Raw genomic sequence first — 25,800 nt, 5'->3', positions numbered from 1 at the left:
TATGGTGAATAGTTTCAGCTTGACCTCCTCTCAAAAGAATGGCAGAAGAGCGAAACAATTGATGTACGCTCCTTGAGCACTCCACAATGAAAGATACGTCCAAATCACTTGATGCAAACTCCAGACTATCCACTTTGGGTGTACGGGTATTAGCAACAAATACAACAGAAATGGTTACTAACTGCGTGCCTTGTAGAGGACACACACGCTACAAGTTGCTAATTTTGTACTAAAAAGTCCCATTGTTTTGTTAATTTGCATGTCAGACATCCAGTTGTTGCTCTTGCAACTTCCACTGACTTTTTTTAGTGCATTTCTCTGTAATCAAGGCATATTCATGATAGAGGGAGTGAAGTTCAGACAAGGAAAGCACTTATCCTAAAGTTAGAGACAAATTAACATCAGAGAAGTTCCATCACCTCACACTGTTTGCCTATTCATCCAAAAGGAAAGATTCCGAAAATAGTAACTACCTCTGTGAAATCAAAAAGAGGGGGGAAATATTCTCCTTCACAATGATGTCTGAAAGCAATCTCACGTAGAAACACTCTGTGCAGCCGCGCCTGGGAGGAGAGAGGAAGCTACAAGAAGAGGTGTACAGGAACACACCGTACGGAAACCATCAGAGAACCAAAGGGGAAGAGGAGCAAGAATACCATTAAGAAAAACAAATGGAAGCAGGAAGCCATCGTCTACCCTCAAATAGGAACACACAGCTCCCCATAACGGGAAATACAAGGCCAAATTCCGCCCTCAGATTCCTAGGAAATCCAAAGTAAACTTTCCTTCCGCGTTTGAAGAAGTAATGGATATTGGAAGGAAACATGTCCACGGACTAAACTTCCCAGCAGAAGTTTTAATTCAAGTCTGCTCTGGTGTACAGGAGCTGGTGGGGCTACACCAGAGCAAACCACCCAAAGAGTTGCAGGACACAAGTGGAAATGATGGTTCCCTGCGCCATTACACCAATACAAAAACCTCCGGGAAAGAACACAAAACACATTACCCATTGCTCTCTCCCAAGCTAGCCAGTTAAATCATCATCTCACTCAACTGAACGTTATATTGAACACAGCTTATGTATTTGCTGTGATCCTTGCAGAAGGAAGACCGTAGAAAAATACTTGCCTAAATAGAGCATAATAAAGTTTAATCATAAAATAGCAAGAATAAAGTTGAGGAAAGGGAGTTAGTGACATACTGTAACAAATCCAGCATTCAACTAAGTACTACAGATTTAATGTAATCTTTGCGCGACAACTCCCAATTCTCTCGAGATGGATTTGACCTCATTTTTATTTAAAAGTGCAACTGAAACATTTATAAACAGCCCCTTGAAAAAGTATTCAGGTACAATTTAACCATTTAGCATCTACAGTGATTTTGACTTGGCAGGTCAACTCTAAAACTGTGTTTGAAGCTCATTTTATGAGATCCTAGGGAAAGGCGATAGTTGGATCTGAGAAAGTAAAACTTCTAACCACTGCCAGCCATCCCTCCCACACACCAATGGATTATATCAAGCCTGAAAAAATACACACACGGTGAGAATTAGCTAATGTCCTAACTAGTTCTCAAATCAGAGAATATTTATCAGCCAAAGTAAATTCTACAGCAAATAACTGGCTTCACAGTGGAAGGGAGAGGGGGAAGTAGGTCATACCAGATCTTAATTAAAAAAACTGGGTATACTGTCATTGCACACAATAATTTGATGAAAACCAGTTACCTCACCACATCTATGATGTCTATCTTTCACTACTTCATTGAGGTTTTTTAAAAAGTGAGTTTGATAAATTTCCGGTAAGTGTTACTGAAGCAAGCCTTAATGAAGCAAGGCAATTTTAAATGTGGAAAAGTGTCATCAACTTGTCAAACTGCAACTTAACAGTCAAGCTCATCAGACACCTTATATTTCAAGTAATAAATTATCAATGATAACTCATTAAGTATCTTTCAGTCATTTATTTTAAAAATTCTGAAGAATTTCCCCTGCATCAACTCGTACGTCACGTACTGTTAACACCCAAAGCAATACCACAACAAAGAACTCTGACCTCCCAGGTCTTCTCAACATACGACGCTCACTCACGACATTCAATCACTCCTGCTTTTGGTTATATTTATGCATAAATCATATAAGTATGCAAGAAGACATGATGGTCTATTGAATATTTGAAATACTTTCTCAAATTCTACAAACAAAAGCAAATTAAAAAGCAGCAATAATGAATAGAAAGCTGATGAATTAAATGAATTAAAATTAGAAGCCATTCATAAGGGTCCATTAAAAGCTAAATAGAAGTACAATGTTCTAGATCCGAGGATCACATCTGCAAGTAAGGCTGGCTACAGCTCTTAACCTGAAATCACCAACTACCACCCTTTTAAAGGGTCATTTACAAGAAAAAACATCCTACTACCTCAAGCAGTTTGAAAATATCATTAAAATAAAGGGCATGCTGGAGAAAGCTGCTGCTCTCAAAATGAACATCAGCATGGTGGCCAAAAGAAAATGATTGAGCCGGATACAAGATACAACCCATATGGGCTCCTACATCTCATTAAGGCTCTCCTCCTACAAACACCCATGCACATGCTTGACGTGACGCTGTGAGAACTCTCGGTGACTGCAAGGCTATGCACTGTAGTAGCACAGTTAAATACCAGGCGACTGCAGGATCAACGTGTTTCACCTGAGCCAACAGGGAAGCCAACGAAACAGAAAACCACAGAAATCAAGCATGCTGTGAAGGTTTAGTTGCATGACAAAACGAGATTGAACAAAGCAAGTGAAGAATCAGCTGTAGATGTGTACAGAACACTACCGTCCCAAACACCCGACCTTATGCAATGCTATAACTATGCCATTTAAAATTGTTTCAAGTTCAACACCTCTGTATATTTTGTAAAACGCACAGGGATACTTGTAACCAACGTGCCTCATAACACACACTGTGAAGTACTACAGCACTCTGTTGCCGTAGCTCAGAGCATTTCAATGGCCCGAAAGCACGCTCCCCATTAAAAATGTAGGCACTTCACATTGTCTAAAGCACAGTGCGAACAATGACCAACCGAACACGCTTTCACCTCCTTTGTCAATCAAGTCAAGACAGCCAAGTCATGCAAACAGCCTGCTGATGAGAGCATCTCAATACACTGCTTCACTCAAAGGAAGAAAACGACGCTTTTCACAATGGAAATCTTACAGACTACTTCCCCGGCAGAGCAGAGCAATGGGAACTCATATTTGGAAGATACAGTATGAACAAAATTGAAGTCAACATGGCAGAACAAATGAGAAGAAAGAAAAAGCAGAGCACCACATGCTTGTTTAAGCACCAACTGGTATTTCCAGGACAAACTTTCTGAACCCATTAACTGAGAGAGTGCAAGTTTTGGGTTGGTTTTTTTTTGGGGGGGTGGGGGGGGTGAGATTAAATTAGCTACTGTATGTCAGCTTCACCATGTCATAAAGATTTCCACAGTTACTGGATGCAAGGTAATCAAGAGAGACCTGACAGCTAAAGCTTTCAGAAATCCGCACCATTCCCACACTGAGCACAAAGCCGATTCCTTTCAGATGACAACAGACACCGAGAGATCAACATCTCGGGAAGGGAGTTGTTCTCGTGGCATCTTTAGTTTCAGCCGTTTCCCTTATTACTCCCTAATCCTCAATCATTTCTACTCCTGAGGAAAACAGCCCGCCCCAAACCACAGTCAGAACGTTTCTGGCTGCCTGCACATCTCCAAGGGGTCCTCCGTACATCAGTGACAAAAAAGCACATAACAACAAAAAGATTCAGGTCGCTGCCACATCCACGAAACATGTCTTCCAGCTCCAATTAAATGCTTGAAAGAGAATTTTTAAAATCCACGAGCTTTTGTACGGGGACAGAAGGGACTGCATCACAGGGGAACGGGGGTGCAAGCAGCCGATATCTGGGCAAGAGCAAAAAAAATCAACAAGTCAGCGCAGCCTGGCACAGAGTGAAAGCCGCCTTGAAAGGTGTGGACATACCTTGTGGAAGTGCCTTTCCTGACATCGCAGATGCTGCATTTGAAGGCTTCGGCGCTGTTCCTGAAGGTGCACACGCTACAATCCCAAAAGCCTTCGTCGGCTGCAGGTTTGGCTTGCCTTTTCGGCCTTGAGGAGGGGGAGGGAGAGGGGAAGCGTGTGTGTGTACGTGTGTGTTTGGGGAGGAGAAGAGAGGCGGCGGGAGGAGGAGGAGAGAAAGAAAACACACACATGAGAAACCATGTTACAGAGCCCCGAAACCCAGCGCCTGCTCTCACCGCCGCTCTCCCCCCGCGCCCGGGAACAGCCGACAAACACCTACCGGGGCCGGCGCCCGGAGAGGTGCGGTGCAGCGCCGCGCTCCGCCCCCGGCCCCGCGCCGCGGGAGGGCCCAGCCGGGCCGGGCCGAGCCCAGCCGGGCCGGGCCGGCCGCCTCCCCCGGCGCCCCCCGCACCGCGGCGGGGGCCGCCCCCCTCCCTCGGAGGGAGGGTGGGAGAGAGGGTGGGAGAGTTTGAAGGCTGGGAGGCGCGTTCCCTCCTCCACCTTGTTAAACCTCCCTTTGTCTGGGAGCAGCGAGTGCGCGGAGCGGGAGTGCGAGCGAGCGGAGCCGCCATGGCTGCTCTCACACCAGACCAGCCCTGGCACCGGCGGCAGGCAGGGAGACACCGGCACTCCTCCTCCTGCCCTTCCACGCTCCCTCCATCTTAGGAGCCTGCTCCCTCCCTTCCTTCCTCCCTCCCCGCCCGCAGCCCCCCCCGCCCCGGCCCCCCGCGTACCTGGCGGGGCGGCGCGGGCACGCCGCCCCCCTCCCGCGCACTCCCTCCATCTTAGGAGCCCCTCGCCGCCGCGCCCCCCCCCCTTCCCCCGCGGCGGAGCACACGCACGCAACTACCAGCCAGGGGCCTACCCACCGCCATCCCCTCCCGCCGCGCCAGCGCCGAGCCGGGCCAGCCGCCGCCGGCGGGGCAGAAGCAGGCAGGGGCGGCCCCCGCGGCGCTCCCTCCATCTTAGGTGCCTCTCCCCGCGCCCCCCGCGCCCCCGCTCACCTGGTCGGGCTCTTCTTGTCGCCCATGACCATGGATCGGGGCCGCCCCTGCCCTGCGCACAAAGAAAGAGGCGAGGGGGAGGGGAGGGGGACGGGGCTGCCTCCGTCCAGCAGGCTCCGGCTGCTCCTCACCCCCGCGCCGCCGCTCCTGCCGCTGCCAGGCTCCGCTCCAGACTAGCAGCGCAGCCCGGCGCCCTCCCTTCTCCTCCTCCTCCCTCCTCTCCCTCCCCGCGCCGCACGGGCGGGCGGAGCTCACCGCCGCGCCGCGGCCAATAGGGGCGGCCCCGCTGCCGGCCCTGGCGGGGAGGAGAGCGGGGAGCGCCCCCCGCGCCGCACCGCCTCCCCGACGGGTCCCACCCCCGCCCCGCCGCGGCCCCCCGCCCCCGGCCGGGAGCCCTTTCGGGCCGCGTCCCTCTCGCCCTCCCTTCAGGGCCCAGAGCGCTGCCCCCCGCACCAGGACCCCGCCGTGGCAGCAGGGCGGGCTCCTCTCAGGCGGCGGTGGCGGGTGGCCCCTTCCTTTCCCGTCCCTTCCCCCTCGGAGGGCTCGTCGCCTGCCCGTCCCCGGGGGAACGGGGCTGAGGCCGGCGGCGCCCCCGCCGGGGCCTGCTGCGGGCGGGAGCCCGTGAGGGGAGAGCTCGGCCGTGCGGCCCCGTCCTGCCCGGGCGGCGGGAGGGGCGGCAGGTACCGGCGGCAGGCAGCGGGGGGACGGGGGATGCGTAGGCCCGCTCCCTGAGGGAAGGGCAGCCGAACCGTGCCTTGCCCCGCCGTGCGGCTGCGCTGGAAGTTACCACGTAGGGCTGGGCAGCCGGGAGCGAACTCCTGGTCCCTGCCCTTTCCTCGGGCACGGGCTCCCTGTGCCTTCACCAATACCTCGGCCGCTCCCTTTAGGAGTTTGCTTTCCGCTTTGGGTCAGGTCATTGGCTCGTACAGAAGCGAAGGCGTTTCAACAGTGCTGCAGCAGTCTTCCAGAAATGTTCCCGTCAATCCCTCAATGATCTTTCAACTCCAACGAAAGCACAACCTCAGGTTCTGCAAAACTCCCAAGGTGGTAAAAAAGTGGCATTTCACAAAAGGCGGCACCCCTGCCCGAGCTTGGCCTTGCTCCCCCCTGCCCCTTCGAGCCTGTGGAAACGCTGGCATGGCGGGCTGGACAGCAATGTGCCGGGGACAAGCCCTTTCCCATCTTTGCTGAGCCACTTTTCATGAGGGGCCGGTTCCTCAGTGGCAGCTGCAGGAGGAGATGGGGGCAACGAACAGCTCGGGAAGGGCAAGGGTAATGAGCGATAAGTAAAGACAAAAGTTGTTTCAACTGCTCCTGGCTGCACGAGAGCAAGCCCTGAAGGCCAGACATCTTTTCACAGTGTTTTCCCAATTTCTCAGTGGCAACTAAGCCGAGCTAACAGCTCCCACCAGTGAAGAGCAAACTTCATCCCCAGGCAAGGAACAGTGCAGACAGGAGGGATGTTTATGGGCTGTGTGGGGCTGTGCCTGGGGAGCGGGGCTGCAGGGCAAGGGTGAAGACGCTCTGAACAAAGTTAACCTATGGCTGAATACAAGACAAAAATAAAAGAAAACTGCTACTTAAAAAGCAAACCAATGTAAGTAAGTGGCTTAAGGCAGGATACGTTCCTACCATAACAGGAGGAAAGCGTAACCGTATCCCACGCTTTAAAGCTTTAGTGATTTGGATGCACTCACAAGCCACAGAGGTTTTTTTCCCCTCCACCGATGCCCATCTGAGCAGTCAAATCATGCCGACAGTCACCTCTGGTATTTAATAGCTGCATGTAATCCACTTACTCCCAGCCCCACACAGGTAATTTAACCCTTGCTGGCACCTGCACCAACCGCTTCAACTGCAATTTGTACGGACGAAGACTTCCAATGACTTCTTTCTACGCCACGCAATTCCCGAACAATACAGCGAGAAGCAGACATACTCCAAGGGCAGAGTTAAGGTTGCGCAATTATCACATGTAGGAAGTGTCATTTTCCCATTGCATCTGCTGTTTTCCAAACATTTTTGCTCTTTTAGATTACAGCAGTAACGTTTGCTTCGGGAATCTGTGTGGGAACAGTAACTCAGCAGTGCTCGTGGGGTCTGGTAAGCGCACGCGGAGTCCTGGTGTGCAATCCCTACCAGAACTTCATGGCAATGATGGTTACGGGGACAAGAAGAGCATCGTGTTTGGGGACAGGGTTAGCAGAGAACCTGAGAAGAAGCACAGAAAGGCCGAAAGCACTGAAATTTTGCCTGGGGAGGAGATCTAGGCATGGTCTGACTCCCGTTTTCTGCCACAGCTGCTTCCCTTCACTCCCCATTGCCACGTTAAGCAAGAGCGACAGCCACCACAGGCAAAGAGTAAGTTATTGTGGAAACACCAAGGAGCTACAGCTCATTTTTAGAAAGCAGTTTATCTCCTCAAAAAAGTTTCAGGGTTGCTGTTTTCTTTTCATAGCAAAAGTTGTTTTCTTTCCAAAAACCTACTACATCCTTTATTATCAATTCCCCTGGAAACCTTCCTTCCTCAGCAAATAACGCTTTCAAAATCACATGTTAAAAGCTTGGCAACCCAAGTATAGTGTGACTTCATTCAATCACGTACATGCAATTGGAGATGATCATTCCCAGTTTGTTAAACACTCCTCAAGCCGCAGTTGGGTGTCTTTGCCTTCATGGACGGTTCCTGGAAGAGCACCATGCCCACCGGTGAGCTCACATGTTGATCCAGCCGGAGCTTTTGGGATGTGGGCAGCACTTCCCTGTTGCCCCCTCCAGACACTGATGCACCAAGACAGGAACCATTGGCAGAACTCAGGGCTGAAAATACAGACAAACTGAATGACAGCTGCCTTGGTGGGGTATTTCTTTCACATCGTGGTGTTAGCACAGTGAGTTATCCTGCCAGCCTCAAAATTCACTGAGGTGGCATGGGCAGTGCATCCCACTGAACATTTGGGGATTTTTAGCGGAACGTGGGCTCTTGCGTGCTCGTGATGCAGCCTTGGGCAAGTCATTTAGCACTTCTTCTCATTAACTATGGCAGTCTGGAATTGAAAAGTGAAAGGAGTAAATTTCTAGGCTCACATGTGAATCTATGGCACATTTTCAAACCAAACTCATTCCAGTTAAATGTTTTGGACTCCACGGTACTGTTCAGTTGGTGGTAAATCCACCTGAAGAAATTCCCACCCTTGCCTCCAGAAGATGCCACTTTCTCAGCAGTGCCAACGGTGCGACTCCTTGCTTGAGAGCACTCTCAACTGCAAGAGGATCCTGTTAACCCGCTTCTTTCCACCTCTCCCCTTCCCCCACCATGTGTATTTTTAACGACAAAAACCTTGTAAAGAGACACTGGTTCCAGATACTTCCAGGGCGCGACAAGAGACACAGCATGGGGCAGGCATGCTCACAGCGGCTGGGAGAGCAGGGCATGAACCTCTCGGCCAACCTGGCTGCCACGGCCTATGCTGGAAGCTTGTGCACAAATAGCTGTGCCCAGCAAAACTTTGGCTGTGCATCAGTATGTCCTCCCTGTCAGGTACAGAGATGTTGGGGTAAGACAAATGGAGCATGGTTACCCCTCTGCACCGGCTCAGCATCCCGATCTCCCTTCCCCAAATCGTCCCTCACCCCAGCAATACCACAGCTGCTTCTGCTTCTTTGTTTCAGCCCCAAAAGCAACCAGCGGTCCATACCCTCCACGGAGCAGCTGGCCAGGGATGCTCGGAGGCACATCCCCAAGCTGAGCACCCTGTTAACATCCTCTTCAGTACGGTGAGACCTCTGAAACCTGGGGTGCTGAGAACGCAGGGATAATTCCCTGCACCTGGACCATCGGTATAAACGGATTTAAAAATAAACCAGGACGCTAGATGTGCAGCCAAAGTCAGTATTTGTGCATGGGGTTCAATGCCAAATATAAATATTAACTTGAGTTTCTCAGCCCTGTTGGTCACTGTGGTAAATATGCATTTTTTTAATTTTGCATCAGATCTGCGTAACTTCTCAGAAGCGACTGCTGTCTTGAACAGCCTGAAGTCTAACCACTGGTAAATGACTTTTCTGTGGATTTAATAAGGAATTTGTTACACAGGAGTTGGAATCAGGCTCAGGACACAGGTCTCTCTATTAGTTTAGCTGGAGCTAAAAGGATCAGAAGTGATGCTGCTGCTCTCTGGGGCAGGGAAGTTGCGTATCACCACACAATTAGCACCTTTTAGCAGAAGTGAGTGGAAAAGGAAATTAGCAATTGAGGGTAGAAATGGTGAACCAGCTACACTAGAGCACCTTAACAGCCAGTATTCATTTTGCATGTCCTGCTGAAGGGGATTAAATGTGTTTGGCTTCCTTAGGTTTCCAGGATGAGGAGAAGACATCAAGGAGTGGAAGAAAAAGAGGCTGTGTGAAAGCCGGCAGACTTCACACAGAGTAGTATAATGTTTGCCGTACCGTGAGAGCATCATTGGCAAGGGAAGCAGGAGCCTATGCTCAGAAGCCTGGAAGTCTTCACCACAAAACAAAATACCAAACCAGAAAGCATGCGTTGGCCAGAGGCACTGGTGGCCAACTAACCGCACTCTCTCTTGCTTTCAAAGCACGGCATTCACTGCCATCAGCTTCAGGTGCTGACGCCAGTGAGAAGTCAGGAGGAAACTACTCCTGGAAGTCTCACTTAGCACTTGACAGCATCTTTAAAAACGTGGCCCAGGCTGAGTTTGTAAGCTTTTGGGGAAAAGCGTTGTGCTAGGGATGTGTAAACACAGAACTCCCTGATGGATGGCCCTGGTGCACCACAGAGGTTTATGCATGCTCCAGCAAAACATTCTGAGTTAACAAGTGTCTCAGATTAATACAGGGACACTAGGAGACTTCACTGATAATTGTGGGAGAGAAACAAATGATAAGGAAGAGTTACCGCACAGTGTGCCATTTTCCATATTTCAGTAAAGACTCGGAGGCACGTTCAGATAGGATATTTTTAGCTGAACTGGGAGCACAAGCATAGCAAAGTAGGCAAGGGATGAAGCAAGAAGAACCATGGGGCTGGAGGAAGATCATTGGTAGAGCTCCTCAGAAACACTGTCTTGGGATGAACATTACTTGGTATTTTCCTTAGTGACCTCATTAGGAAAAGGAGGGGTTGTACTAGTAAGCTGAAGATGAGGAGCAGAAGGTCACATTGGAAGAGAATAACTTTGAGAGAGAGCAAAATGGGATGAAATACAGTGTTACCAACTTAAGCAGCTGAGTGCTCATAACAGAACTTTCTGACTTGGAGCAGAAGCTTGTTGGTTTGGCACACAGGAGGGAGAAGACTGTCGCAGGTGTGACTTAGCTCTGGAGAAGGCCAGTCTCAAGCAGCAGGTATCAGAAGTACCAACAAATACAGACTGGGAAATGTATAATGGCACTGTATGGTGCACAAACAAGATCTTGTTGGAATTACCATTCTCCAGACGATTCTCCAGTTGAAGGAAAAAATGCATTCAAGCTGGGACAAGCACAGAGAAGAGTTTCTAGGACGATCAGAGGAATGGAAAGCCTATTTTATCAGAGAAGCCTCTGCAAACTCAACTTACTCAGCCTAGGGAAACAAAGGCTGGGAGGGGATATGACCACTCTTTTAAAAATGCACTGGGGAAGGAGGCAGCACATCATAGAAATGAAAGAGCTAGCAGAAAAGAAAGAAGAGCACAACTGATCTGTGCTGGACATGTAGGCTGGAAACTACACATCTGTTTCTAACCTTCAGAGGAGCAAGGAACAGAAACAGCCTCGCAATGGGAGGAGCAAAGGCACTCCATGTAAAGATGGACCTTGATCACTTACAGAAGGCATCACAGAGCGGAGCAGCTCACACGGTCCCTCCTGCCCCTGTGATCCTGCTGAGGTCAGACCCTACTGCTGTCATCAGAGGCCTGTCTCTCCCTCCTCACCCACCCACACCAAATAAGCTTGTCTGACTTGTTTCCAGCCAGCAGATCTCAGTAGATGCTCTCTCAAGGGAAGGGGAGAAGTACAGGGAGAAGAAAACTCTTCATCCAGCTTATGTGCCTAGAAATGGATTTCTCAGACTCCCAGGGATTTCCAATTTGCCTCTACATTTGATATGTGTGTTTTTCCTCCCAGAAAACTTAAAACTTCCGCTATTCAGCAAAATAAGGGTATTTTAAAAGTTTTCTTTTTTTAATATAATCTATTTGTAAATAGTCTTTCATAGGTTCTTTGGAAAATAGTTTTAGAACTGAATTAGCAAGTGATCAAATGCCGACTATCAGGAACTTCAAACACCAAGCCAAAAATTTTCTATCAGAAACAGTCTGCTGAAGAATAACATAGTAGAAAAAGGATCTGAAAGATGAGGAGCAATATGCAAGCAACAGCCCGCGCCAAGAATCTCCAAGGTCTGCAAACGCTTAAAATGCCAGACAGACAGGAGTAGAAAACAGCCTGAAAAGGTAGAGAGGCATAAAAACCTCTGCATGCAACAGTGTTAAATATAAAACTCGGCTGAGTAGAAAAGAAAGCCAGCAAAAACTAGAGGCTCTAGCTAAGCATCCTGCATGCTGTATTCTACAGATAGCAAAGGCTGTGCAATTTAAATCTGTAATCCCTTCCCAAGCAAAGAGGCTTTTGCAATAGCACAATCTGGATGTCACCAGCATATGAATAGGCATCTTGGGACTGCTCTGGAGAGCAGAGGTCAAAGTTTAGTGATGTATGTAGTTGTCTCCCTAATGGGTCTTATTGATTATTATCCATAGAAACAAGCAACGTCTCCAAATCTGCCTCCCCCTTTGTGCTAGATGCTGGCAACCAAGAAAAAGCACCTTGATCTTCTAGCTCCATGCCATTTGTAGAACAGTGAAGCCTGGGATGAGTAACGACACAAAGTTGCTGAATAGACTAATGAAACACAGCAGGTGGAAAACAGTAAATACATCTGTGTAACATCTGCATAGCAACGATACATGGGAACACAGTGTCAAAAAATAATAGGTAATAAAATACAAAAAAAAAAAATTAGGGTAACATGGAGGGGGGAAGAGGAAGGGAAACCAACAAGTCAATATTGCAATTCAATCACTTAAGTAAATTAAGTGTCGTGGAAGGGGCTGAAAAGTCCCAGTACAGATAGAGCCAAATTCACACTTGTCCAGCCACAGGTATCCCACGGAGGTATCTTAAATATTGCAATGAAATTGTCATATCTGTGACACAAAATTATGGTAATAAGTTGGTACCTTCACAGCACAGGCACAATTCTGTTGTGGAAACTTCAACGGGAGAGTCAAAATAGAAAAAGCACCAGAAGGACTGGACTGAAAGTACCAATGCTGTTTTTCCTATTCTAGTGAGCGCTGCTGCAGCAGCCAGCCGGCACAGTCCTGTGAACAGAGCCATCTCGGGTAGGGCACTGGGAACCCCCTTGTGGGGACACTAGGCTGATAAATAAGCAAGGGTAAGGGTGATTATCAGATCTCTTCAAACTTCCTGAGTTTGCAAGATAGAGCCAGAGAAAGGAGGCTCACTCTCGAGGCTTTGGTACTTCCACTTCTGGCTGCTGCTAGAAACTGGAAGTGGAAAAAAAAAAAAACCAAACCAAAACAACCCTGTCTACAATATTTCAGAATCCCAGAAGAAATCCCATTTGGGTTCAGGGTTAGAAACCATCTCAGGTGGCAGGAAGGTCCTGGCTGTCTCTGGAAATGTTTGCCCACCTCCATATGGAGACACAAGGCCATCAGGGCAGACCCTACTGATGCACTGCCTGAGGTCTGGCAGTCTGCTCCATCCATCCTCGCCCTCACCCATCTCACAGGCTGAAAAGGGGCAGAGGAGGTGGCGGTGCCGCTGGGCTCCCCTGGGCAGCCAGGGACCCAACACTGGTGAGCAACAGCCATTTCCCACTGGTGCCAGGGCTATTCCTTGCACACCCACCCTGGCACGCAGAAATAAGGGACGTGGAAAAGCCTCCCCACAAGAACTCTGTGCACACACTCCTGCCATCTCCTAGCTTGTCCTCCATGCAGGACAGGGATGAAGCAAGGCTTTCTGCCCAGCGTCCCCTGGTCCTCTCATGGAGGTGATTCCTGCTCCTGGCTCTGTGGGACACAGAGCTTGCTAGCACAGGTTATACAAACCTAGTTATCTACCTGCACATCCTCACATTGAAAAAGATGGGTCTGCACACCTGAAAAAGAAGAAATGCATGTGAGTATAAAGCAAAGTATAGACTGGGGCATCGATATTGAGGCCATAGCACAAACCAGATCAGCACTGACTGCATTTACGCCAGTGGAACTGTAACAAGGTGATCACAGACCCTGCCAGGGATGTCGTTATTCAATACACAGCTAAGTCATAGAACAACCACCCTGGCACACACTCAATTTTCTTTTTTTCAATTTGCCTTGCTCTGGGGCGTGCGAAGGGACCAGCTCCAGGCAAGCAGAGATGCTGTGCTCTGTGCAGCTGGCATTAGGATCACCAGCATCTGGTGGGAATGCAGCTACGCAGGACGCACCAAAACAACAACAAAAAAGCCTCTTTTCTTGTAAAGTACAGCTGAATTCCCTTCCTCCCATTCCCTTAACAGATGTCAGAAAAAACATGAATGGCTGCAGCTCTGTGCTTGACTCACAGCTTTCACACTAGCTGCAGAGCTGGCCTAGTGTTTCTGAACCCAGTTCTGGAAGGTGTTTCTTTTTGAAAAGAAAAATAGAGAGAAATGAAAAAAAAAAACCCCAACTCTTAAACACTTAATAGTAAACTCCTTCAAAAGGAAACTTGCTTCAAGCCAAAAAACATTTGCCAGGTTTCAACTAAATATGAATTTTCACGATGCTGTAATAAACACCTCAATATGGGGGTTTCAAAATGAGAATGCTGAGACAACTTTGCTCCAAGCAGTTCAAAAATATATATATAATATATAACTTCTCTTTTTTTTTAAAGAAAAATCAAACTACCCCAAGGAGACATTTTATGGTGCTTCAGATATATATATATCTATATAGATATATAGATATATATATAAAAAATCACAGAGAAAGCAAAATGAAAAGCCAGGGATTCATTTGTTGCCCGTCATCCCAGTTGTGCAGGAGGATGTAGGCAGGAGCAGGACTCTCTCCCCAGAACCAGATCACAGGTCTGGCCGCTATTGCAGCAGATTAACCTGGGAGCACTACGGGAAGGAAGCGTTTCCAAGAGAGAGAAGTGGTCTACTGCAGAAATGCTCTTGCAAAACCTACCTGGCCATTTTATCTTCTCTAGACCCCAGCCAGGGTTCCCGTGGACTCTGCAACACGCAGTGCTGATTTCCGAGCCCAACGCCTCCTTCCCTGAGCACCGCTCCAAGTGGTGCCTGCCACAACTTTAGGCATCAGAGTGGCTCCAATGAGGCTCTCCAGCAACTGATAGTGATGGCATGAGCCATCAAACGTTCCTTGGACTGGAAGAGTCTAAATTCTTGACTGCTCAGATGTTGAATGGCTTTTCTTGCACTTAGGCTGGTGCCTAAGGTGGGATCCTGAGAAAGCAGAGCTCTGGGTGTGAAGCGTGAGCACATCGATCCCTTCTCAGGGCCAAGTCTGGCTGCCTGCTTTACAGACAGCTGCTGATTTGTTTTGGAATGTACGAAAATGCCCTTAAATCCAATTTAGGCATTAAGGGAAAAGAAGCCGGGAGTGCCGTATGGTAGCTTTGCAGCCCCAAAGACATCTACAGCTCCTGAGGGGACAGCCGTGCCGCTGTCACCGGACCAAAACTAGTGTCGTGGTGCTGCCAGCCACAGCATCCCTGCAGAGACAACCAGTGGGACTCTGCTGCCAGAAGGACCGATGGCCTTAGGCCAGTTTTAATTCTGTCCAGCTCCCTCGTGCCATCGCACACAGGACAGATTGGGGAAAGCTGCTGCAAGAGAACAACCTGCATTTCTGCAGGGGGAGAAACCATGTTTGGGACTGCAGCCATGAGTTAGCTAAACTTGTCCAAATAAAGAGGGGGGGGGGGGGGAAGGTACTTATGCTGTTTCCCCAGCCTCAGAACAATATGTTTCCCTAGGATCAATTCAAACATAACAGGTTGCTATGTTCAGAGCTAAAATTAATCTTACACCAGGAAAATGAATTAAAAAAAAATTAATATCTTGCTGCATTCATTGCTAAAAAATTAATCTTGTGCTGAGAGCTTCCTTTTCTACTTTCCAACTGGCCACCTTGCTTTCATTCAAGGAAAGCCCAAGTAAAAATTTTAAACCATTTCCAGGTGGTTTTGGTTAAAGCAAACAAAGAGCGGTGAATTTTTTCAGTGCCTGGTTTCAGGCACGGCAGAAGGTGGAGGGTTAGCCAGAAAGAGAGAACCGCTGCTGCTGCGATACAGCCACTGGCCTAATTAGGTGGAATAGCTATTAGCGATTCCACCTAATTAGATAATTAGATTAATTATCTAATTAACTGAGATTGTTGTTAGACAAAGGCAGGTAGAGCCTCAGAGGTGATAAGGAAGATATCAGGGCAAGGTTACTCTGTGATTTATATTGATTTCTTTAACAGTTCAAGAACTCCCCTGGTTCCCACATTTATTTACCCTCATCTTGCTCCTCCAGGGTTACTTTAAAGTGATTAAAGCAGGGAAGGGGGGGGGGGGCTGTTTTTTAAAAACAGAGAAGAAAAAAAAAAAGAAAATTTCACTGCAAGTTCCCCCCGTGCTATTGAAAAGTCAGGACTCCATGGAGGGGAACCAGAGTGGGCAGGGGGAAGCCTTGCAGACAAGGACCACCTGTGCCCCCGCACTTCTGGTGCTTGGATTTTGCTGCGCATCTTCCCCGCAGACCTTTTTGGCTACCCAGCTTGTTTGTCTCTGGGGAGAGAGATGACCTGTGAACTAATGATGCTCCAACACCGAACGGTAACTGTGGTGCTGGCAGATTTTTCTCCATCAGTTGTTCTTTGCTTGCAGCGCTGGTGGGAACCACAAGCCAATTAAGGAGGCTTCATTGCGGTAGATGTGGCATAAAAGTAGCATTAGAGCATCCTGTCCCAGAGACCCAGCAGTCCTAAATACCCAAGGGCTAGTGCAAGGCAGGTTTGCATAAGTTTAATAAGCCAAGTCCTCCTCGCTCAGGCGTGAAGCTAATATTATGCCAGGCAGACCCGGGTGCAGGAGGCACAGTCGGAGCCTCTGGCTTCCACAATTTGAACTGCCTGCTTTGAATTTCACCACGATGGAGTCAGGCCCACAGTGGAGCCCAGATTTTGGGAGGCGCAGAAGGGCGTGCAACTGGATTGACCCTGCCCTTCCCGTCCTACATCTATTGTTAGATGCATCAAGGAATTTGACCCACTTTGGGAGTTTCTGGTGGTTTTTCACATTCCATTTGTCCTTTCTGACTAACGTTTCATGCTTGTGTGTCACAGCCCTGGCTCTGCTCCCTGTGGTGGATACTCAGATTGCTGGAAAAAGATCCAGCTGCTGTATCCCACTGTGTTTAGAGATTCTAACCTCCGAGTGGATCCAAGATGCTACCCACACTGGGTTTTGAGGCATCCTCTCCACGTGCCAGCTCCACCTAGCATCCTCCCTTCTCACTGAGCTTCCCTCCTCCAGCTGGCTGGTTGAATTTGGACCTTACAGGCTTTGCACACTCACTCAACACCAAATACACAAGCTTTGCAGACTACAACATAATTTTTGCAGAGGCCCATAAGAAGTGCAATCCCAGGTGTGCTCTTCCCTGAGCATCAGAGCTCGGCTGGTCTCTGCTCACACCACAGAGCACAACAGCATTTAGAGATCTGGTGAGTAGGATGACCTCCCCGTAGGAATGCTCACAAATCAGCCGAATGGCAGAAGAAAATAGTTTACACACCTCGTCAAGAGCTCAAAGGTGACTTACAGTTTATCTGCTGTAGCTTTGGCTGGTCCCCCAGCTAAACCAGCCCCTTCCCATTACAAATTCCTCACCATTGCTTCCCCTAACTTTTCCTGTGCACCCCTGAGGTTTCTCTTTCGTGTGCCCTCATAACGCTCGACTTCTTTGTTCAGCCTTAATACCTGTGTATAATAATAGCTTAATAACTTTATAATAGCTTCAGCCTGTCTCCTGGGAGGTACAGAAATAAACCTGTCTTTCCTAGTTGCAGAGACTACATTAACAGATCCATTATTGGTCAAACCAGAGTCATTAAAATTCTTAGCACCCATTGCCCCCGCTCCAGTGAGTGTGCCTTGGCATCCTTTTCAGCAAGATCCTCCACCCAGGCCTTAGCAGCATCCCGGGGAAGAGCTGCAGAGTATAAATGTCACGCCGGTGTCTCGGTACTGTGTGGGGCCGGGCTGGCTGTGCCCTGCCAGCTGTGCGGCTCCCACTCTCCTGCCTGCACCCCCCCATGCCCCAGAGGCCACGGCCGCCATCTCGGGCGGAACTTGCTCTTTCCTAACAGAACGTTTATGTCTCCACGGGAGCTAAAGGGTTGCAAGCGCAGACCAGCCACATCACCGCGAGCAGCCGTCCATCTGCTAAGAGTATTGGAGCAAGCGACTTTCAAAGCCAACAGACACTTTTTCACAGAGTTTTTCCACTGTAGAGAATATCACAAAAAAACTTCTATTTTGTTGTGTCATAATACTGGTAACTAAGAGAGATATTTATCATTTTCAACAAACCCTGAAACCCGTCCCAGACCTCGGGGAGGGAGCTCTTTTCAACCTGCCGCAGGACACGCTGCCTGGGGAGGAGAAGACCGGTCCCCAGCAGCCCTGGAGAGTCACCTCACCTCCAGAAAAGCTGCCCCCAACCATTTTGGCCTCCTCAGAAATCTGTCACCAGTGTGCTGAGGCTGTCCCCCATTAGCCAGCGGGATAGAGGGAGAGCACAGGCCAAGAAGAATGAGTTTAAATCATGCCCAGCAGCAGACTCTTAATCTCTATCGCAAAACCTGGCTGTTTTCATCCAGTTCAACAAGTTTGCAGGAACGGGGCTGCAAGAAATCAAACGACTTTAAGCTGAAGGCTGATCACCTGCAGAATCTAGCGGCATTAATGTGCTGATCACATTCAGCACTGGAGGGCCCGGATGGGCAGTTATGTCATTTTGAGGGCTTGGAAATCAAGCAGCGCGTCTCACTGCAGCCCCAGAGTCCAAACCCTGGAGGACAGTAAATCAGGGAACGGTGCATGGGCAGCACATTGACACTCCTCAGCATAAATATCAATTTTCACACTGTGGTCGGGTTCTGTAAGTGTAGGGAATTGGTGTGGCAATGGGATTTTAACAAGGTCTGGTTGTGATTAATTGCTTTCTAGGCAGTTCCTCTACACGACTTGATTCCTTGCGATCACTCGGTAATTATGAGACTCAGGCAAACTGTGAGGGACCACAATGAACACGTGCACAAAACTATCCAAGGCTGGAACACAAAGTTCCTTTCTGGCAATTATTAAAACAGCACATAAACATGGAACTTACCCAGAATGGAAGGTATATTGGAACAGGTAAGAAATATCATATTGCCATTAATGCCATACAGGACACTACAGCAGGATGGAGCCTATCTATGAAACAGCGTTGCAGCACCCAAGCAAAACCCATGGCCGAGCCTGGCCACCGCAGTGCAGCTCGTGCTGGGCTGCTCCCAGCCACGGTGCTGTTTGGGGGGGGACACCCATCCCGGGCAGGGGGAGGTAGGAAGCTGCAGCAGCCCCCACAGGGTGAGATAAAGCAGAAGACTGCAAATAAACTGAAGTCAGTCACTCAAGTTCCTGCTTTTACATCATCCATCCTCTTGCTTTCACCCCTGTGGCAGAGAAGATTCCCTGTCCAGAAGGCAGCCTGGCCACTACCCCAGTATGCTGGGAAGAGGGAGAGAGAGTTTGCTTTGCAGGGGAAGCAAACACCTTCCTCCAGCCGATCTCCATCGCTCTTTATCAGCCCACAGCTGCTTGCAATCTGGCCCCGCAGATAAGGAAGGCAGCGTTTCCCATCCTTCCCGTTCCTCCAACTGGTGAGGTCTGGCAGCTCTGTGTTTTCTGGAGCTGGAGACAGCAGCACTGTGCAGCAGACGAGTGTGTAGCCAAGTCCCACGGCTTTGGCCAGGAGGTGCTGTGGTGTGGCAGCGGCCATGGGGATGGAGGGCACAGCACGGCAGCACAGGCACACGGGCTCACACACATCTGCTCCGACCCTGCGGCCCTCCCCGTTCTCCAGGAGAGTGGCAAGGGCAGAGGCTGGTCTGGATCCGTCCTCTCCATCCTTTTTGCCACCCCCTCCACGGCTGTAGCAGTAACGCGGTACCCTCCTTTCTTCCAGCTTAGCAGTGTGGCTCTGTCAAGTGCATCCACTGTAAAAGGGCCAAATTCATCCCAGGTGTCCACGCAGAGGCTTAACTGGAGGGACACTTGGGATGGATTTAGTCCATTACACAGTGTGTTAATCATATTACTGCAGAAACCTGATGCAGTTCCCAAAGCGCAAGCCGGCAAATCCTCCTGGAGCCCGGCAGGTCTCGGAGCCTCATTCCAGCGTGCCAGAGGTTCTTTTATTCATTAATCATATTTGCTTAATAACCTTGTATCTCTCCAGCGGAGGGAACTGCCAGGCTCACACAGGGTAATTGTGGGATGGCTCTTCTGGAGAGCTGGAAGTACCAGCATCTTCAGCCAGTGCGTGTGGCACAGCTCCGTAGTAATTTGCTTCCCTGGCCTCAGCCGCAAGGGCACGGCGAGGGATGTGAAGCCCTGCGGATGCTAGGAACCCTTCTGACAGCACTTCTCCCTCAATCTGGCAGCAAAATTTATGACAGTGAATTTATGATGCTCTGGGTCTGAGCTGCCTCTTGATTGACAAGCCCGCGCGCAGCAGCAGCATGTTTAGTGCAGGTAATTACTGATGATGTCAAGGAAAAAATTGCAGAGAAGATCCTGTACGCAGCCTGTTAATTGTACCTGTTCCTCTCGCTAAAAGTTTTGATAGGTGTAATCCATCAAATATGCTTTATGTGACTTTGCAGTGGTTGACTAAAGGCCAATTCTATTGCTTTAGAAATCAATGGGAGCAGCACTGTTGCAAGCAGAAGATCCTGTTGGTACTTCCCATCTCCTGTATCAGCACCCGGCGCGCGAGGGGAAGGTGCTCATTCCAGAGCCAGCTTCTGTCTTCTGCTCACTCGCTCTACGCAGTGTCTACTGTCGCTGTCCCAGGAGCATTTTTTGTTCTTGTACTCTATAAAAGCCTCTGAGATTAGCACTCGTGTTGTTACAGCATGCGGTCTCACTTTGTAGCTGAGGTTCAGGAACTTCCCTTTGATTAGGCTTGTTGAGAATCAAGCTTTTTAAATATCCTGTGATTGTATCACTGAAAATCTCTAAATGGCACATTTTCCAAACTCTCTGCTGTTTGTGTGATATTTATCAATCAGCCCAGGGTTCTCCACCCCCCAGTACATCCGTTTCCGTACAGTATCACCTTGGTGTCAGGAGCACAGCAGAGTGACACCCCACTACAATCCCCAATGTATTATTTTCCCCGCTGTTGATCAGGGAAGGGATTCCCAGCTGGCAAATACTGTGGCCAGAGCATGGTGAAAGTGGTATATTTGATTGCTCGTTCCCATTCGGTGTTGTCCACCTAACCCACGATTTGGTTGCACCCCAGCAGATGATGCACCATTTCTTGGAGGGCGCGGAGGGGCCGGGCAGCGCCCGTGGGGATGCAGGGAGCATCTGGCGTCCACTGTTTCCTCCCTCTTCCTCCTCCCAGGCAAGGAGCGGTTTCACATCAGCAGCCTCATGGATGCAGTTAAACTGCAGCCTGGGCCGGTTTTAAATCAACCCCAGATGGTCCATCTCCTTCTTCCAGGGGGTGGTAAGTCCGCTTCAAGTCCCACCAACCTCGGCAGTGCTGGGTGAGGCCCCTCAGACTGGTAAGATGCAGCTTTTACCTGGCGTCCTGCGTGCTGCAAGCCCTGTTAATCCTCACGGGATGGATGATGAACCGTATTCATTTCCAGTTTACAGATGGAAAAATGAGAGAGGACAGGCACCCAGGGACAGCCGGCAACCACACGTGAGGGGTTCTGCTCAGGGCACAGCGAAACGCTCCTCCGCTCCTCCTCCTCGGCTCATCCCACCGGAGCAGCACATCCTGCTCCGACGCAAAGCAGAAATGACGCTGACGGAGTACGACGGGAATGTCAATGCTTTTCCCATCAATGGCACTCAGAGACCAGGGAAGGCATATGTGTCTGGAGCTGTGTCACTTCTTTCTGAAATGCACTATCTGAGTCCCTGTTCTGGAAACAGAAATTCAGGCACCTGCTGGCACATATGTATGGTGGGGAAGAACTTAGGAAATTCAATTGAAACGCTTTTAAAAAGCAAAGGGAAAGCAGACACCCTCCCAAGACAAGGCGACTGAAAAGTGCCTTGGCTATTGGGAACAGCTATAAATACAGACAGGCTGGTTCTGGTGGATTCATGGTATTGTTTAATAACATTGCTGGAAGGCTAATTGCATAGTTTAAAAGCAAACTTAATAAGTAGTAACTATGAAAATGTTAGTTCTGAAGTTAGAGGATTATAAGAAAGCAGGCTAGTCTATGCTGTGTGTTAATGGCTGAATCAATGTATTAGAGCAATAATCTGCACTTGGTCTAGCTGTATAAACCTGCTCAATATTTCAGCAGCGAGATATTTTTGCCTTGGTTCTCACAGAGAAAAATACACTCATTTATTTCCCCGAAATAGCATATTATGATGGATGCAACTGCCAAGCTATAGCTAATGGATGTAACATGATGGAAAACATCATTATTTAGGTGTGGGAAATTGTTCTTTAGGAATCCAGTGTCTGTAGCAAACCTGCACTCCTTGAACCTCAATTCCACAACGCATTTCAGATGTGGATTTTAAGTGACTGTTTCTAATTATTGTATCACAGAGCCCTGTCAAAATACCTTTTGGTGAATGGCAATAATGTGTGCACAGGATTTTAAATCGCGTCTAGAGAGCAGCCGTGTAACTCGATGCCTGGCCCAGCAGCAAGAAGACAAACGTGGTGACCGACCCCAGTGCTCGTGGGTGCTGCCGGTCCTGTGGCGCTTGTGCCCCCACCCTCTTACAGCGAAGGCACCTGGGGAGACGATGCAGCCGGCAGCGCAGATCAGGCTGGTATCGCTACATCTGCGAGAGGCTGCTCCCAAGGGCCGAGCATCTCCCCAGGGCTGTGCATCTCCCGTCTACCGCAGCACGGGTACCCGAGGGCCACGCTCTGGGCGTGAGATGCCTGGCACTGCTAAGAGATGTTCCCAGCTGCAGAGGGAAATTGTAAGCTCCCCGGTGACACATGGCACAGGAGCAGGGCTTTTTCTGAGGGCTTTTTTTCCTGTAGGAAAAAGAAAAGGAGCGATCAAGTCATGTGAGTGCTGGTTACAGTGATGTGCCCAAGCAGCCCAGCTGCTACAGAGAAAATTCATTCCTGGTTTGGGATTTCCCTTGCTACCCAGACTGATGGAGTCAGCCTGGTGTAATGCCTGCGGAGAGCTGCTCTCTGCCTGCCGGGGCTGAGGAAGCGGCCCACGCTAAGCTTCCTCTGGCCATTTATTCACAGGCCCACACTGACTCTCTGTGATGCCCCATCACATCACTCAGCCCGAGTGACACAGGCCAGAGCCCAGCAGCCCCAGCCCAAATGCACTTACTTGCAGTTTACACAGACTTCCCTGCAGAGGAGGAAACCCCTCTCTGCTCCCCCAGCAAGGGCATGAATATAAACACGTGCAGCTGGCTCCCATCAGCCGTGCAGAGGCGTGTGCTTCAGGTGTTTGATAAATGTTCCTTGCTTTCTATGAATGCTTCTGCTGTGTATCAAAAGAGGCATTAAACCTGCCTCTTCAGCCTTAGCAGGGGCACTCCTGACGGTTTCGGCTGTACTAGAATAACATGCTTTGCTACTTCAGTGCTCATTTGTGCTCCTGGAGGTGTACAAGCAACTCCCATTGAATCTGGTCTGATCAAAGGATGGGTTTCTGAGCACTTCATGGGTGCCTTACCCAGTTTTGAGAGGAGCACAGCATCTAAAGGCTGGATGCTTTGGGATGCTGCCAAATCATCCCTGTGCATAAACAGGAGGGAAATTCCAGCTGTAGTTACGTGGGCTGAGCCCTTCTGGTCACTCAGGCTTGGCTGGCATCAGAGCAAACACCAGACCTGGCTCTTACCAATGCTGCTAGCATTGAAAGCAACACTGTCTCTCGTTAGCTGTTTGGGAAATTAGCTTGTACAAAACCTCCATCTCCAGCAGTCTTGTGACTGTCACTGTCGTGTATAGAGTCCTCTCTTGCTTCTCCAAATCGCCCCCAAAAGCCTGGTCCATGCATAGCCTCAATGACCACAGTGCAAACAAAATGAAGCGACAAATAATTGTTATTTTAGAATCCCAATTCTCAGATCACTATCACTATTTCTAGCACCCACTATATTTTTTTAAGCACTTGGCAGAGTCCTAACTGTTAGAGGAAAACTTACTGTGCTGGATCCGACAGGCTGAGAGAGGGGATGCTGCTGCAGCTCCCAGCCCCCAGCAGGCACATGCACAGAGTACATGGATACAGTACACACACACACATACACACACACATATACACACACATATGTACGTGGCTGGCCACATAGATCACAGACAGGCACTCGGGGCACCCACACAAATGGAGCCAGCACCAGTGGCCTCATCCTGCTCCCCTCTCCGGCTGGACAGAGTGGAAATCCGCTGGTGACAATACATGTGTACAAGGTGGGTCACGGACCCCTTCTCCCGCCAGTGGCAAACCCAGTCCCTGCACAAACCATGCCGGGGAAGCTGTCACACCGGGAGCCGGCCGAATGCGAAGCCTCAGCCAGCTCGCAAGAAACCGCTCGTGGCCCCTTGAGTTGTCCTCCACAGAGCTAGTACCTGTTGCAGAGCCAGGCTGGAAAGGGCACTGCATTAAGCTGTTTAACGACGAGAGCGAAGCTGGCGGGAGGAGGAGAGCCGTGCCGCAGCCCCTGCCACCCACCGAGCAGGGAAAGCCACCCCAGAGGCAGCGCTCGCAGCCCGGCAGCCGGGGAGCCACGGCCACCTCCTGTGGGTGCAGCACCCACGCAGAGCCAGCCCCTCCACCTGCACCCCCGAGAGCAAACGGCCCTTGTGGGGGGGTACCTATGTCAAAGGAATGGGGACACCCCCCTCCAAGCAGTTGGCAACACCCAGGTCAGGGCATTGTTCCTGCCACGCTCTTTGCCAGCCGGCGTGCACGGCAAGGGCCTGCCTGGGCTGCTGAGCAGCTGCTTGCAGAAGTTTGTTTGGCTTTTTTTTTTTTCTTTTCTCTCTCTCTCTCTTAGCTGGGAGCTTATTGTGCATTTCCAACAGCAACCGGGTGACCCAGGTGATAATTCAGCTGCCACTCGGCCTGGCACCGGCACAACTTGGACACATTTCAGACACCTGGCACCACGCAAGGAGGGAGGGAGACAAAGGGGATCGATACCCTCTGCCCCAAAGGCAAACAAACCGCATTGATTAACTCCAGCGGCCGTGGAGACTTGCAGAAATGATCTGGGTTTCAGCAGGTCTCACAGAGCCAAACTCCTCCACGTGTTTCTCTCCTTAGGGAGGTGGTTTGGCATCCCCCTGTGCTCCTTCCCCGAGGAGAGCCGTGGGGTGAGCCCTTGTTTGCTCCATCTCTCAGATGTCCAAGGCCAAACCATCCAGGAGCACATGCGAGGGTAAGAGGACCCAGAAACCTGCCAGCCCCCTGGGATCACTCCTCGGAGGAGACAAACATTAAGTAGAAAACACGTTTCTTTGCGACAACCTAAATAGGAACAATGCAATTACAAGGTTTGGAGACAGATGTGCAGAGAGAGAAGCAATCCGTGCCTGTAGCTGCCAATGCTTCGTTTCAGCTCCAAAGCATCCTCTGTTTGAAGCAGCTGAGCAGCTGCTGGGATGCACACACAGCTCCCGTGGCCATGGTCCGGGACCTCAGGCTGGGTCCTGCTTTTGTGGAAATGGGTCTTGGTCTGGGGACCTTTACGCGTGTGTTCTCCTCCTGGGGTTCAGCTCAGGTTCAGACTCTCCTCTCTGCCCCCCTCTTCCCCGCAGCCCCTCCCAGCATTTCCTGCAATTCATGACTCCATGCTCGATGGAGGTCAGGATTTAACGCTTTTCTGTAAACTGGTCACTCTGACCTGAATTCTCCTCTAAATTTTGGAGGTGCTGACTTTCCTCTGGCATAGCTTGGTGGGACACCCCCAGCCAGGGAATGAGCAAAGCTCCTCAACCCCTCTCTCAGCACTTGCCTGTAAACAGGTCGCAGCCCCCTGCGAGGGGGACACTGCTTTGTAGCACAAAATCCCATCCTCGCCAGGACCGACGTAGGCACTGAGCCTGCGTGTGATACAGCCGTGTAAAATGATGGGCGACCCCGATACAAAACCACCATGCAGGTAAGGCACTGCCCTCGGGGCGCCCCCCGAAATGGTGCTGGGCAGCAGGATTTGGGGAAGAGAGTGGCTGCTAACGGCGGCTCCCAGGGGCCGGATCCGGGCCAGCAGTGCCACTGGCAGCCCACGGCTGCTCTCAGGGGTCTCAGGGGCTTTTGCAGAGTTGTTGTGCTCCCGCTGCCTTTCCCTCTCCTCTCCCTTCACCCTTACACTGTTCTTCTGGCTGCCCAGCTTGATACTCAG

The 25,800-nt window shown here is 50.0% G+C and overlaps 1 protein-coding gene across 1 annotated transcript in view; it reads right to left on the bottom strand.

Annotated features, from left to right (window-relative positions):
- The window catches only part of RYBP (RING1 and YY1 binding protein), a 41,766-nt gene extending 36,487 nt beyond the window's left edge, over window positions 1-5,279 (bottom strand). Inside the window, exons 1-2 of the mRNA XM_054838688.1 lie at window positions 5,071-5,279; window positions 4,028-4,153 (exon numbers count right to left, since the gene is read on the bottom strand). Coding sequence (XP_054694663.1) covers window positions 4,028-4,153; window positions 5,071-5,102 — 158 coding nt within the window. The 5' untranslated portion in view covers window positions 5,103-5,279. The remainder of the gene's footprint in view (window positions 1-4,027; window positions 4,154-5,070) is intronic.
- Between the last annotated feature and the right edge of the window lie 20,521 nt (window positions 5,280-25,800).

Source organism: Grus americana, chromosome 11, assembly GCF_028858705.1.
Source record: "Grus americana isolate bGruAme1 chromosome 11, bGruAme1.mat, whole genome shotgun sequence".
Taxonomy (NCBI): Eukaryota; Metazoa; Chordata; class Aves; order Gruiformes; family Gruidae; genus Grus; species Grus americana.
This window is presented reverse-complemented; position numbering and strand designations above follow the sequence as displayed.